The 14054-nt window shown below is 35.5% G+C and overlaps 2 protein-coding genes across 3 annotated transcripts in view; both read left to right on the forward strand.

Moving 5' to 3' along the window:
* The window catches only part of adamts9 (ADAM metallopeptidase with thrombospondin type 1 motif, 9), a 42602-nt gene extending 36927 nt beyond the window's left edge, over window positions 1-5675 (forward strand). Inside the window, exons 38-39 of the mRNA XM_043252628.1 lie at window positions 84-188; window positions 694-5675. Coding sequence (XP_043108563.1) covers window positions 84-188; window positions 694-783 — 195 coding nt within the window. The 3' untranslated portion in view covers window positions 784-5675. The remainder of the gene's footprint in view (window positions 1-83; window positions 189-693) is intronic.
* A 1293-nt stretch (window positions 5676-6968) lies between these two features.
* Window positions 6969-14054, forward strand: part of prickle2b (prickle homolog 2b) — a 69142-nt gene continuing 62056 nt past the window's right edge. Inside the window, exons 1-2 of one of the 2 annotated variants that reach the window (XM_043252651.1) lie at window positions 6969-7037; window positions 7986-8071. In XM_043252651.1, the coding sequence (XP_043108586.1) occupies window positions 6984-7037; window positions 7986-8071 (140 nt within the window). In that variant the 5' untranslated portion in view covers window positions 6969-6983. The remainder of the gene's footprint in view (window positions 7038-7985; window positions 8072-14054) is intronic. The other variant, XM_043252652.1, reaches the window with a different exon arrangement.

Consider the following 14054-nt stretch of genomic DNA (forward strand, 5'->3'; position numbering starts at 1 on the left):
AGGTTATAATTCGTACTACTGCCACCTGTCGCTGGGAGGTAAAATGCTGTGACTGCTCAAACAATGCGCTCTGTTTTTTTCAGGGCCGGTTCAGGATCAACCTCTCAGGAACAGGATTTAAGGTGACAGAAAGCATGAGGTGGATTTCCCAAGGGAACTACGCCAAAGCTGACATACACAAGTCTCAGGTAATTCCACAATCATGTACTGAATTTAAGAACACAATCATGCATTTATACAGTTCTTTGCATTTACGGTACATTTTAAACCCAAATTTACACAGTTTCTAATCTGCCCATTAGGATGCTGTAATTCCCTTTTACAGTTTTTTGATGAATGAAAACACTGAATTTTCAAGAACTTTTAAGAAAATGCTAATGCACACTAGAAAGCCTACTGATTAGAGTAAAATGTGTTGTTCATGGAAACTGCAACTCCTAATAAATAGTAAATTAAGCATATTGTCTATTTTTGGCTTAAAATTGGTTTCAAGCACTTGCAGTACATTATTCAAAATGATCCACTGCTTTAAGTCAGAAGCTCTGGAGGACGTGCGGAGAGAGATTTTTCTCTTTAGTTGAAGTCGGTTGAGGTGTTTTTTCATGCACATGCCGTTCCCTTGAGGTTTACTTTTTTTTAACCTGTATAAAACGATAAAGCAAACTTCACATGTACTTGTTCTTGTATCCACAGGATGGCAGTAGAGTTTCTGGGATATGTGGTGGTTATTGTGGAAAATGCACTCCCTCCTCCAGCCCTGGACTTCTTGTTGAAGTTTTATGATGCAGGTGTATTGGTCTGGTCAGACGAACGAGCTGAAATGTGTATGACCTGTTTCTAAATACCTATTTCTATGGTCAGACTTTTAAAGGGAAATCTAAATTCTGTGTGTATGACCTCTCAAGTGCCATACAGTTCACTTATGAGCCATAATGAGTGTTGGAATACCAGTATAGGTATTTTATTACATTTATTTTACTGTATGTATTTATACACTAATATTTAAAGCTTATTGTTGGTATGGCGTTTTTTTTTTTCTTTTTTCTTTTCTTTTAATACAGTGTTACTTTTACTATATTTAATTAAACATATAGTAAACGTAATACTGTCAAAAGTATTAAAATGTATAAGGTTGTCTGTTTTGTCATATATTATTTTTTTATTTATTCCTTAAAGAATGGCATTTGGGAAATATTCATACCAACAGAATTTTAGTAATCTGAAGAGTTAGAATTTTCATCATATTTGAAGACATACAGTAATAACACACGACTGCTGTATATTTATTTATCTGTCAGTTTTAGCAATTCGATTGCATTGTGACTATCCAGAACACACAGTATTTGCGTTTAGGATCGTCGGGCAGTGGAGCGTCTCCAAGGAAGTGGAGTTCTCGCTATTCAGTGGTGCTATTATGTGCAAAACACTAAGGAGCACAAACATTTTAGTTTTGAACAGGGTTTTTGGCCAATTGCAGTTTCACCTAAGAACACTATAAGTTTGGCTTCAAACTAGCCCATGCAAATGAATATGAAAGAAACATTTATGTGACAGTTCAAAAGTCTGGGGTCAGCACGATTTTAAAATCTTTTTTTTTATATATATACTTACCGATTTATTTCATTTTAAAATGCAGTAAAACATAGATATTGTGAACTATTATTGAAATGCAAAATAATTGTTTTTAGTTTTATTTTTTGAAAAATGTCAAGATCATTTGTCCAGGCAGAAATGATTATTATATGCTGATTACTCAAAAGACATTTTTCATTATGAATGTTGAAACCTTAATATTTTGTAAGCCATGTTACATTTTTAAAAATATAAATCTTGTCCTTACTGTCACACTTGATTAGCGTTGTCAAAGGATTAATCACAATTTGTTCACATAATATATGTGTGCATACTGTGTATATTCATTATTGTATAAATATACACACATGCATGTATACATTTAGAAAATATTTACATGCATATGTATATACATATAATTTTTTTCTTAGATATACATGTATGTGTGTGTATTTATATATACACAATAAATAAACACTGTGCACACACATATATCACGTCAACAAAAACTTTGCTGAATACGATTCATTCTTGGACAGCGCTACTTTTAATCAGTTAAGTGGTTGAAATGGTTAAAAAAGGAAGCTTTTGAACAGTAGTGTATGGTTTTCCTAATTATTTATTGAATGATATTTTTGTTGTGAAAATTTCAGTGATTCAGTGTCTTCTTTATAGAATTTTGTAAACAAAGATGGGAGTCTGGTAAGTTTAGTATTTTTCTTGTAGAAGGAAGTGCAAAAAAAAAAGTAAAAGTATTTAGCCTAAAGTAGGCTATAGAGATGAGAAGTGACAAAACAGGAAACATCTTAGTGGGAGAGTACAGCTCAAGGCCCGTATTCACAAAGCATTTTATCTTAGCACTACGAGTTTTCCTATATAGCAGTAAAAGTTGAGTTTTCTCTTAAAACCTATTCACAAAGCTGCTCAGACATTATGTTGCCATATTCAAATGAACATTTAAAAATAAATGTGTTAATTTCCACTTGTATGTTTCTAGTAAACAATTAGTGAATATGTATATAAGTAAGGAATTGACGGGCAGTTGAATTATCAGAAATATAATGCATATCCAAGGTCGTGATGGGGCCACAACGTGAAGCCACACATCAATACATCGATCAGATTATATACATCAGGGTTGTTGTCCAGTTTCCGTACTTAAAACGCTATTGTGAGTAGGATTATTTTGCATCTCATCCCAAGCCTCCATTCTTAATTGTTAATTTAGATCTAGTAAAGGAGGCTTGAGCGGTTGATAGTAGACTAATGCAGTTAATAGCTAAGTTGTGTGTGCGTGTGTGTGTGTGTGTGTGTGTGTGAGAGAGAGAGAGAGATCGCAAGACTTTATATTCACTTCCTTCACTCGCTTGTGAGAAGTCAAATTGTTTTTGTTAAGGAAAAAGTCGTCAGAGTAACGTAGCGCTAACAACATTAGCATGTTTGTGTGTGTGTCTCTAAGAGAGAGAGAGCGGAAGAGATAGAGTATGTGCGTAGACGTACATTTTGTGGCAGAACATGGAAATGAGCGGTTGTATTTATCATATTAATGATTATTATTATTATACGTATTTCTTTGGCCAGTGTCATTGTGGGTTTTGCTAATTTTGCTGTTTGTAAGACTTTTGTAAATAACAGGTATATAGGTATTAAAACCGGTCAAAGAGCTGCCTGGAACTACATTTTCTGTGCCGTTTCCTGAAAATAATTGCAAGCCTTAGAACGTTCGTCAGCCAATCAGATTCAAGCATTCAGCGGCCCTCGTAGTATAAACAGCCTTTAAATCAATCACTTGTATTTATATAGCGCTTTTAACAATACAGATTGTTTCAAAGCACTGAACAGAATAAAGGAACACTCCACTTTTTTGGAAAAACTCTCAAACGCCCTTAAGTTAGTAAATTGAGTTTTAGCATTTTGGAATCTATTCAGCCGATCAATGCGCCTGCTGCGGCCGTGGTACAGCAGCAAATGGTCTTGATTATTACCCCGGAATGGGAGTATAATTCCTAGTCATATCAGCCTAGAAAATTGCAACTTTTAATTTTCTGCCTGTCTTTGTACACGATATGACTACAGAAGAGTCAAGGTTTAAATAGGAAAAATATAGAAACTTTTTGGTCATTTTCAAACGCGATGCTATTGGTCTAATTGGATTCTACGATCTACGCTAAGTTATGCTAAAAGTGTTGTATCCAGACCCGGAGATCGGCTGAATGGATTGAAAAACAGTCAAACTCAACTTATTAACTCTTGGGAAGTTGGAGAATGAGCCCATTTCCAAAAAAAACTGAGTTTTCCTTTAAATAACATGCAAACGTAAAAGGAAAACAAACTGAATGCACTAAAAGTTGTTACTTTTTGCCCAACTGGTTAATGAAAACATATAGTCAAAGGAAAATTTGGTGTTGGGATAAAACCAAATACCTTTTTAAAAGCTGATTTTTGTCCAGTGTTTCTTTTCTGAGGTGGATTGCCAGCAGTAACCATTTTAGGAAAAGGTCTTACTGGCTTAGGAGTTCTCTTCACTACTTCTAACGTTTCACAGATTTAGGAGCTAAAACGCTAAAATTTCTTGTAAAATTCCCTTAGAGCAAACATTTAGGAGTCCCAAATTTAGGACTTACACGCCCATTATTTTTATGATTTTCTTCTAAATGTACATGTTATGAGCTACTTTTAGCTATAAGATGTTTTGTGAATATGGGCCCTGATAAATATCTGAGAAGAATAAAGAAAAGTCTGCTTAGTAAGAGAGAGGAATTTGTAGATTGCACAGTTGGAGGTAGGTGAAGGTTTACGAATTTGAGTTCAAAACTGTCACTGGATGGTATCTTTCAAAAGATACTAATATGTACAGTTCAGGTACTTGTATGTATCTTTAAGAACAAATGTGTAGCCAGAAGCAGTCTGGAAGAGGTGACGTGCATCAAAATGATCTTAAGTTCGCCGGTTGAAGTGCAGTGTGATGTGATATTTGTATCATTTTTTAAATTCTACCTCAGCCGTGTCTGTTGTAAGCTTTTATCTGTTTCATAACTCATTGAATAATTATTACTCATTGAATAACCGCACTGCCATAATATGTGTATATTTTATTATTGTGTATTTGTTGATGGGGTGATAATTCATTGGTACATTTAAAATCTATTGGCACAATAATTGATGGAATTGGAATATTGAAATATTTTTATTTTGTTGTATTCATTTCATAGACCACTGCAATAGCAAAATGCAAACATGCTGAAAAGATGGGTCAAAAGACAAAGCCAATATTGTAGCACTTAAACACATTTTATAACTTTGAAGTACTACAAGATATTCTGAAATCGGTCTTTGTTAGATGTTGCTGTTTTTTTATTGTTTACATATATATATTATATAGAAGCTTTTTTATTTAATTATATAATTAAATAATTTTTTGTGTAGTCTTGTAACATGTACACATTGATCATTTTTGAAAACAACATATCGATTATCTAGATAATAGAGCAATATTTTAGTCAATATGGCAGAAAACTAATGTGTCATTTTGAGTAATGCCGAATACATAAAGCCATTAATGTAAATGAATGTACATCTCAAATCATATACCGGTTAATTATGCATGTGAATAAAGTTATACAGACACTTCAAAAATATTTTAAAACATTTTATACACACTAATATAATTTGTACAAATTTAAATAGTTTCATTCCATCTTTTTTAAAATGTTATTATTATTGTCTTCTTCATTCCTTTACAGAATATAGAGAGAACACGTGGTATAGTACTTAGTATTTATTCTGTTAATGGTTGTAAATACATATTCAATAATTGTTTCAATAATAATGTCAGTAATTTTTCCCCATTTACATTATTACATGAATTCTTTTAATCAAACAACATTTTCACGTAATATTTATGTTTTTGTAACATATTATATTTCAGTTGAGCTGCTCGGTGCAAGTTGTGATATGAGTTATGTGTAAAAGAATATGTATAAGAACGATTTAATTTATCTTGATAAAGCCTGTAATGTTCTTTAATGTCAAAATTAATATAATGTGTATGCCTCACAAATAAATGTTAAATAAATGTTAACATGTCTCTTTGATTAAACTAATGCAGCCAGACTAATGCAGTCACCCTAAGATGTGCTTTCCTTAAGCAAAATGAATGTATTTTAATAAAATATATATTATATAAAAAAGTGGCGTTTTATGAGATTCACCCATCCTCGTCGGTTATTTAGGTTCTTTTAGGCTCAGTGAAACACAATGGCCATGTTAGTTTATTTAAGACCACGGAAGATTATGTTTTACAGGTGAATCACACAGAAATCTGTCAAGACAGGTAATGTTTACGGTCACCAGGACAACGCACAGGTTTATTACACAACTTCCACTAAACACCCACAGGAGTCATTTGGCGGAAACCTTACTGGATTCAGTGTCACCTCTTCAACGGTGAGCATCTTTGACAAAGACTACTTTGATTAAACTCATTGCTGGTTGTTGAAAATTGTTGAGAAATAGTTAATATGGTACAAGTTATCTTACTTTCTTCAGAACGTCTAGTCACGCAGACTGCATTAAGATTTGCCAGAGAGGATTCAAGGACTCAAAACTCCGTATTGTTTCACAAACGTTCATTATTTACATAGGTTAAAGGTTGACTACATTAAAAGAACAAATCTTCCTAGTGAATTGGACTGAGGTATTTAAGGCTATTTCGGTTAGGCATTCAGTACACATACTCCTACACAGAAATACTTAGTTTGCTCTTTGAGCCCTGCAATACTGAAAACCAAGACCTCACACAGCAATAAAGGAAATGTCTCTGTGAGGGTCCTTATCATACTCCTTTTCCTCTAAGTGCATCTCACTGAATAGCAGAAATCATGTCGGTGCTTTTATGTTATGCTTTTTATCATTGCATGCATTCATTGGGAATAAAACCACATTTTATAGCTCTATGCTATAACATTTTAGGGTTAAGCATGCATTTATTAGGTTACAAACATATTCAAAATAACGGAATTCAACCTTCCTATACTCTCAGCATTGTAATTGAAACGCTTATTCAATTCACATGCATATTGATTTTTTTTTTTTTTTTTTTTTTTTTTTTTTTGCATAGAAACTCAAAACTTTCCTTTGAAACTATTACACAGCCTGAACGTGCGGTTTATATAAATGCAATTAAAAGAAAGGTCTCGCACATTTACACGGGAATGTACCTGACATTTACTGGGGTAGCTCAAAAAAAAAAACCGCTGGCGTGTCCGGAAATGCAGTAAATTCGTTCACAAGCTCGCACGGGACGCGCTGAGAGAGAGAGCGGAGATGAACGCTTCTACCAATGCTCTCTCTCTCAAACTGACTCCGTGACCCGTTTCGCTCCGCTTCGAGATTCAATTCCTCGCGCTGTCATGTTTGCTCGAAGCCTTAAGAAGAGAAACTCCAGCCGGTCGGTGAGTAAAGCGGTACGTGGGGTGTTTACATTTTAACGACTTGTATTTTTTTTTCGCGCGGCGCATCAGTAAGACGTTCAGGTACGCGTCTCTTTGTTGTGAGGGAATTGAAAAGGCTAGATGCGCTGAAACGCGCGGACCGCTGGAGCTGCTCTGTGATGTGTGAACTTATAAACAACATAAACTCGAGTGCTAGAGCATCACACAGACTCGACACCTCAGCCCGAAAACGCTGTTATTAGGTTGGCGTTTGATGTTGCAACACATTGGACGCTTTTTGTTTAGCATTTCATTGTTAGATTAATTCATTTTTCTTAAGTGCGACATGTTTTTTTTTTTTTTTATGGGATGAGCACATCTGTGATAAATTTGTAAAGAAGTTTGAAAGAGTAAATTAACAATGTAATAGTTTATGTGAGGCAGTTACAAACTTTTTTAAAAATGTAACTTGTAATGAAAAACTGACATATTACATGTATTCTGATTATGGTTTAAATGAGTGCAGTCAGTAAAAACCCTGCAAATATTATGTGTATCAAATGAGGTAGCTTTATCTGTATTATTGCTCATAATAGCGTGCTTCTTTTAATGAAATTTTGACCTATACACCATCTTTCACAGGGATGAATTGAAAATAAACAGCTCTTGTCATGTGACTGTTTACACCTGTCATGTAAATGTTATCAAGACAATATCAGGGCTGTTTTTAAACCCTTATTATGCAATGTACATTTTGAAAATATTATTATTATTTATTTGTATTATTTTTTAAATGATTTGGAGAAGTTTTGGAGTTCAAATTTAGGTTTAAATGATTATGCATTCCTTATTTGGATGTTATATATATATATATGTTATATATTCCTTTATGTCGTATACATGCTTTTATATTTATATTTACATTTTCAAGCACTACATAACTTGAAAAATAACTCTTGGCTCTCTATTCAACCTCTGCAGCCCACTGTGCTTGATGATTTGGAAAGAGGACAACCTTGTACTGCATGTGGAGAGCAGTGTCCTGGCTTCGTTCTGCATAAGTGGAGGTGAGACCCCCAACTTGCTAGACCTAAGCATGTTTTTTCTTATTTTATTACATGTTCAGTCATTCGAAGGAGAATAATGTGTCACTTGGCGACTCCTGTACCAAAATCCAGTCGGCTTTTGGTGCAAGAGAATCATCACCATGCTTTCAAACGTTAGGGTTGGTATTTTGGTGCGGTATGTGGTCAGTACTGAATGGCATCAGCATTTCCAAGCTCTTGGAATGTTCAGTGGAAATTTAGAGCTTCTATGCCTTTAGATAGAGTCACTATAGGAGGATTGAATAGAACCTGAATAGGGCTGACAGTGCGTGTCTGAGCCAGCTGGCAATTTGCAGGACCTGTATGTGCAAAGATAACAGCGTACACTAAGCAAGCTATTCATGCTTTCCAGGACATTCAGGCTTCATTTTTGCTTGGGTGAAACCAAAAGCCAACATTTCGTTTCTGGCCCAGAAGTGAGGTGAACTGCTCTGCTAGACCGCTCTGTGAAGCGGAGAATGTAATTAGTTAGAATTTGCTGAAATTAAATAGCAAGAATATGAAAATTAGAAAAATGCGTCCTGTTTCACGCCATCTAATAACAGATTCGTATTAAAATCAATGGATAGTTCACCCAATAATGGAAATTCTAGCATCATTTTTCGCACTCATGTTTGCATTATAAAAACGCCATTGGAGTTTTAAGAGTATCAACAGAAAGTTGAGTTGTTGGGATGGAGGGTGAGAGGAACTCCTCATCTGCCTGCTCTCCATTGCTGTAAACTATTACGGGGCAACAGTCAGCTCTGGAATGTGCCCTTAATTGCAGCCCTACAATAAAACTAAATGGTCTTCTAGACAAACTTAAAGCCATTTGTAACATAGTACTTTATATCTGTCTTTGTGTGTGAGTTGGAAGCAAGTGGGAGACCTATAGAACAGTATGGGGTCTCTTACACAACAGTAGCTACTAAAGATTTTTTATGAAGAATGTGAAAGGATAAATTTGAATGCAGATTGCTATCTGGATGGCTGTGTGTGTAAGAGAGAGAAATAAAGAGTTTAAATAAAACTGACCGTGGAAAGAGCAAGTAGGTGTCCATGCTTGAAAAATTGTGAACATGCATTTAAGTCATGCACATTGTCAGTTCAAAAGTTCATTGTGCATCAGCTGAATATGAGAGGAAAATATATAGATACACTTTGATGGGTAATGATGGGTGGTGGCTGTAGGAATGACGGGATTTTGGTCTTTTTGTGTTCTAGCAGAACCTTGTATAACTTGTATAGCTACCTAAAAATAGCTGTCCTATGACATCACAAAGATGGTCTTCAAAATGAACTAACTTGCAATATGGAGACTTTGCTTAAAAGCAGTGGGGTAGAGCAGGGGTCTTATGAATTGGTAAAAATGAAAAGGCCATGCATCAGCTCACATTCCTACACGTTTAATATCAACGCCTAAAATTCCCATAAATATTTATAAATCTTTTAATATTAATGCGACAGTTGGAATATCTGCTGGAGCTGGAGTCTATGTTCCATTCTTCTCCACCATTGTATAAAATCAAAAGGGGCATCCTCAGGTATGTCTATTTAAGGATTTAATTAGGAATTCAGACAGTTTTGAGCTAGAATAAATGGCAATAATTATCCCTATAGTGAGAAGTCTGTTTATGTGAAACCTGTACTTAAACTTTTTTTCCCTGAAAGTACCTCAATGCTGTTTTTATTTGTCTGAACTGCAGTCCATTAGGTTGCCTTGAGCAAGCTATGTAGAAAGAACAAACCAGGATGGTAGCGTGTGTAACACGATGAGTTGAATAATTTATGAGAGCCATTGGCTTGATTGATTTCTTTGGGGTAATGAGTCTCATTACTTCCCCTATTATCATCAGTGCTTTGAGTATTTGCTATCTGATCAGCCAGCTTATATGACCCATTTACTCAGGTTGGCATGTAGCTGTAAGTTGTAGATGCTCATTCATGATGATCAAAGACCTGTTGTAGTTGTCAATGGTTTTTGTTCTTACACCAACTACTCAGTATACAGAATAGTCTTATATTATACCACTATTTATTCTGTATTTATTTTTGGTTTATTTCTGGTTTTATTTTTTGCAAATGGTAAAATATGAGGATGGTCAGTCTGCAGCTAAACTTTTTTTTTCAGTGCATGCAAGTGACTGAAATACAAAGCATTTAAAAGTCTGTTCATCGTGATTTCTTTTAAATCAACAGTCCTCTGGTATTTCCAATGTGTGGAACTGTTTTTGTTCGAGTGCCAGCAAAACTGATTACTGGTTAGTCCTTCACTGTGACTTCTGTGACGCACAGCACGACACACACACTTAATGGTGTTTGGATGCTAATACTCATTTTTTGCTGTATACAAGACAATTTACTGGGTAGATGGTCCACTATTTTTGACACATTGTAGTGTTAGCATTTTCTAAAATGGTCTTACTTAAATCACATTTAAATATGCAAAACAGAATTGATTAAAAATTATTTCTGCAGCATAAAAAAAAACAATTGTAACTGCAGGGAATGTTGCTGGACTCTGTCCTCTAAGTAACCTTCTCCAATCTGCATAACAGTGTCTTTCAGTGTGTTAACAAGCAGCCCAGCCAAACCAATCCGTCAGGGCAGTCTGGCACTTTGAATGGGCCTTTAAAGTGGAGTCTTCTTTTCAGCCAGTCAGGAGGAGGAGAAAAAGAGAGGGAAACCCTGCTCCTCAGACATATACAAAGAGGGCAAGAAAGCATAACCACTGGGCTTTTTCTAGATTAGTATGGACCTACAGAGCTGCTAAAACACATTGAACTCTAATGGAATGAAATCACTACACCCACTTCAGAGGAGTTTATGTTGCCTGCTAACGCTTAGTGCACCAATCAAGTAAATGAGCTGGGTTGTTGTTGCTTATGTGGCCATCTGAGGTTATTTTGACCAAAGATTGATATTTTGGAGCCCGATAAATAGATGGGATACACTATAGCCATGCAGATGATTCACAGGCTGACCATTGAGATTCAGACCCAGATTTTACTTTGGAGGGGTGGGTGGTGTGTGGGGGGTTGTCTTTGATTGGGTTTAATGATAGGGTTGTTTATTTGCCATTGTGGTCACGGAAACGGTGGGGTGGGACACATACATGCAGACTGAGGCCCACTGGATACAAATCACAGCTCGGCGCTGGTGAAAGAAACAGCAGGTATCAGAAGCAAAGATGCATTCAGGTTAATCTCTAACTGAAAGCTTAACTATTTTAAATGGGTTTGGAAAAATAATAAAATAAATTTAATTCAGGACTAACGGCTGCTCAAAATTTGACTTTGCCATCACAGTAATAAATTACATTACAAAATTAGTTCTTTCGTCCTTTCATATTTATTTATTTATTTCACAGTGGTACTATTTTACTGTGTTTTTTATCAAATAAATGCATACCTGGTAAGCATAGCATTATTCTTTCAAGGACATTGAAAAATTTTACTGACCACAAAATTTTGAACAGCACTGGATCTTTCTTTTATATTTCTTTAAACTTCACGATTGACCTAAGATTGTAAAACCCATCCAGATCACATTTTAGAAAAAAAAAAGAAAAACCTTAAATAGTTTCTAACATTCTTTAATGTCTTATAGCCTACTTAATGCACCAAACATATCTATTCATTTTGACCATAGCATTCATACCGTTTATTGCTAGTACCTGCTGCTTTATTGTTGCACAGTGGCCTATTAAAATTAGACTTTGGCTAGACGTGATTGACGCAAGAGGCCATTTCTCAACATCAGTGATAGTGCTTTTTTATGGACAGATTCTCTGCCATGAGCGGTTTCGTATCAAGAGGTTCCTTTTGTAAGAATGCATTTGTGTCACAGCAAGAAAAGAACATCTCTAGGGTTTGGTTTTTATCGCACCTTCATATTTTACACCTAGCAGATGCTCAATAGGGCTGGAGTGGGTGTAATTGGAGAATGTTTTTATCCCTTTGTCTCTGAAGCTGTAGAGCTAATGATTACAGAGGAGTGTATATGTGTGCCAGTTTTTGGGTACTCCATCTTTACCATAGTGAGCTTGGTTTTCACAACCCCATTATAATGTGTGCAAAAGAAAGAGAACATGTGATGACAGGATGGGGCCTGTTACTGGTGTCACATTGCCATCAATTCACTCTTTTTTTCTGACAAATCGGCATGCTTTATTATAGTTATGTCATCAAGTGGACTTTTGTTAAGATAACAATGTTTTTTGAACAATTTTGTCCTATCATACAAAGCATCACCTTCGCTTATCCTGCTCATGTAATACCAGTGCTGGTAAATTGCAGTCTGTGATTTAAAAGTTCAGACTTGTATTGATGTATTTTTTTTTTACGTCATTCAAAACACAAATAATTGCAAAGTGACTCAAAATCAAATGCCATTCGGCAGATCCTTGGCAACGAAATGAAACGCAGTTTCTTGTTATGCAAGTACATTCAAATGCCATTGAGCTTTAAAACGGTGATTACTCATTATTAAGCTTTTTGAATATTTTTTTTGCAATTAGTGAAAGTTCATCCAAATGAAAACACAAAGTACTGATGAGTTTAGTGACTCATTTTCATCTTTTAACTTATTCAGTCTATAGCCTTATTCATGCATCATTGAAGGGCATATTTCAGTCTTTCCTCAACATCATGTTTTAATAGAGAACAACTTGCTTCCCTTCCGTTTATATTATGCAAAACATTCCTTTTAATTTTTTTAAGTGCACCTTGAATATGCCAAACGACAGTCTAGCTCTGACAACAATCCTTATCTTGCTGAGGGGGTCATGTTTACACTTGGTTCTAACATGCTTTAAATGTGTCTCCTGTGGCCACTGGTGATCATATTTCAACTAGGGTCTCTTGAATGGATGTCTCATTCATTTATTACTATTGTGTATTTCTGTGTGGAAGGATGAATATGGATGGATGCATAGATAGATAGATGGATAGATAGGTTGATGCACAGACGGACGGACGGACGGATAGATGGATTGGTGGACAGATGATGGATGGTTAGATGAATAGATAGGTGGACAGATGAGGGAGGGATGGATTGACGGATACATGAATAGATAGATGGATAAATTAGTTAAAAGATGGATGATTGGAGAGATGGATTGACAGATATTGACAGATATAAATAGATGAGTAGATACATGGACAGATATGTAGACAGAAGGCTGCTTTGATGAAGAGATGTGAATTGGTATGATCAGTGTGGCATGAAATGAAATGAGTTATTCTACTGCAAAGACTAGCGATGTGTGCAAACAGAGCGCAGCAGTGCAGTTGGTGGAAGAGATCAGAGATTGTAGTTGGCAGTGAGCTGTGTTTCTGTGTATGAGAAGAGAGCTAACGCCTCATTCTCTTTTTGTCCCTGAGCTCAGGGTCAGTTGTCTGTTTGGACTGTCCAGACCAGCTGCAGCTGCTAAACACAGAGATCATGTCTTCATCACCTCTAATTTACTTGCACAAGAGCCTAAAAGTGCCACTGGAGTCCACTCCCAGTTAAGTGATAGAATAAATGCATGGAATGTATGCGTATCAAATGCTACATTAAAATGGCATTTAGTTCATATTTGGCCTTTCATTCTTTCATGCCCTGCAGCAGACACTAAAGACCCTCTTCTAAAGCTCCTTAAACTTTCTATCCCCTTGATATCTCAACCCTTTATATTAAACAATAAATTGTGCTATTTTGATATATTATTGGATCACAATTGGATGGGGGTTTAAACACTGAATGCCAAGAAATTATGCCATGCAAGCATACTATCAGCGGGTAATGTAATAAAGGTAATGTCTGTTCAGGCTGGATTGTTTTTAATAGCTCAATAGTTCAATTTAGCAAAACATTTAAGTATTTTTGTCTAAGTTGTCATTTTAAGAGATCATGCCTAATTTTGCCATGTATCAAAATTAACTGCCATGTATAAAGGAGAAAATATGATATGTACATA

This window comes from Puntigrus tetrazona, chromosome 11, assembly GCF_018831695.1.
Source record: "Puntigrus tetrazona isolate hp1 chromosome 11, ASM1883169v1, whole genome shotgun sequence".
Classification (NCBI taxonomy): Eukaryota; Metazoa; Chordata; class Actinopteri; order Cypriniformes; family Cyprinidae; genus Puntigrus; species Puntigrus tetrazona.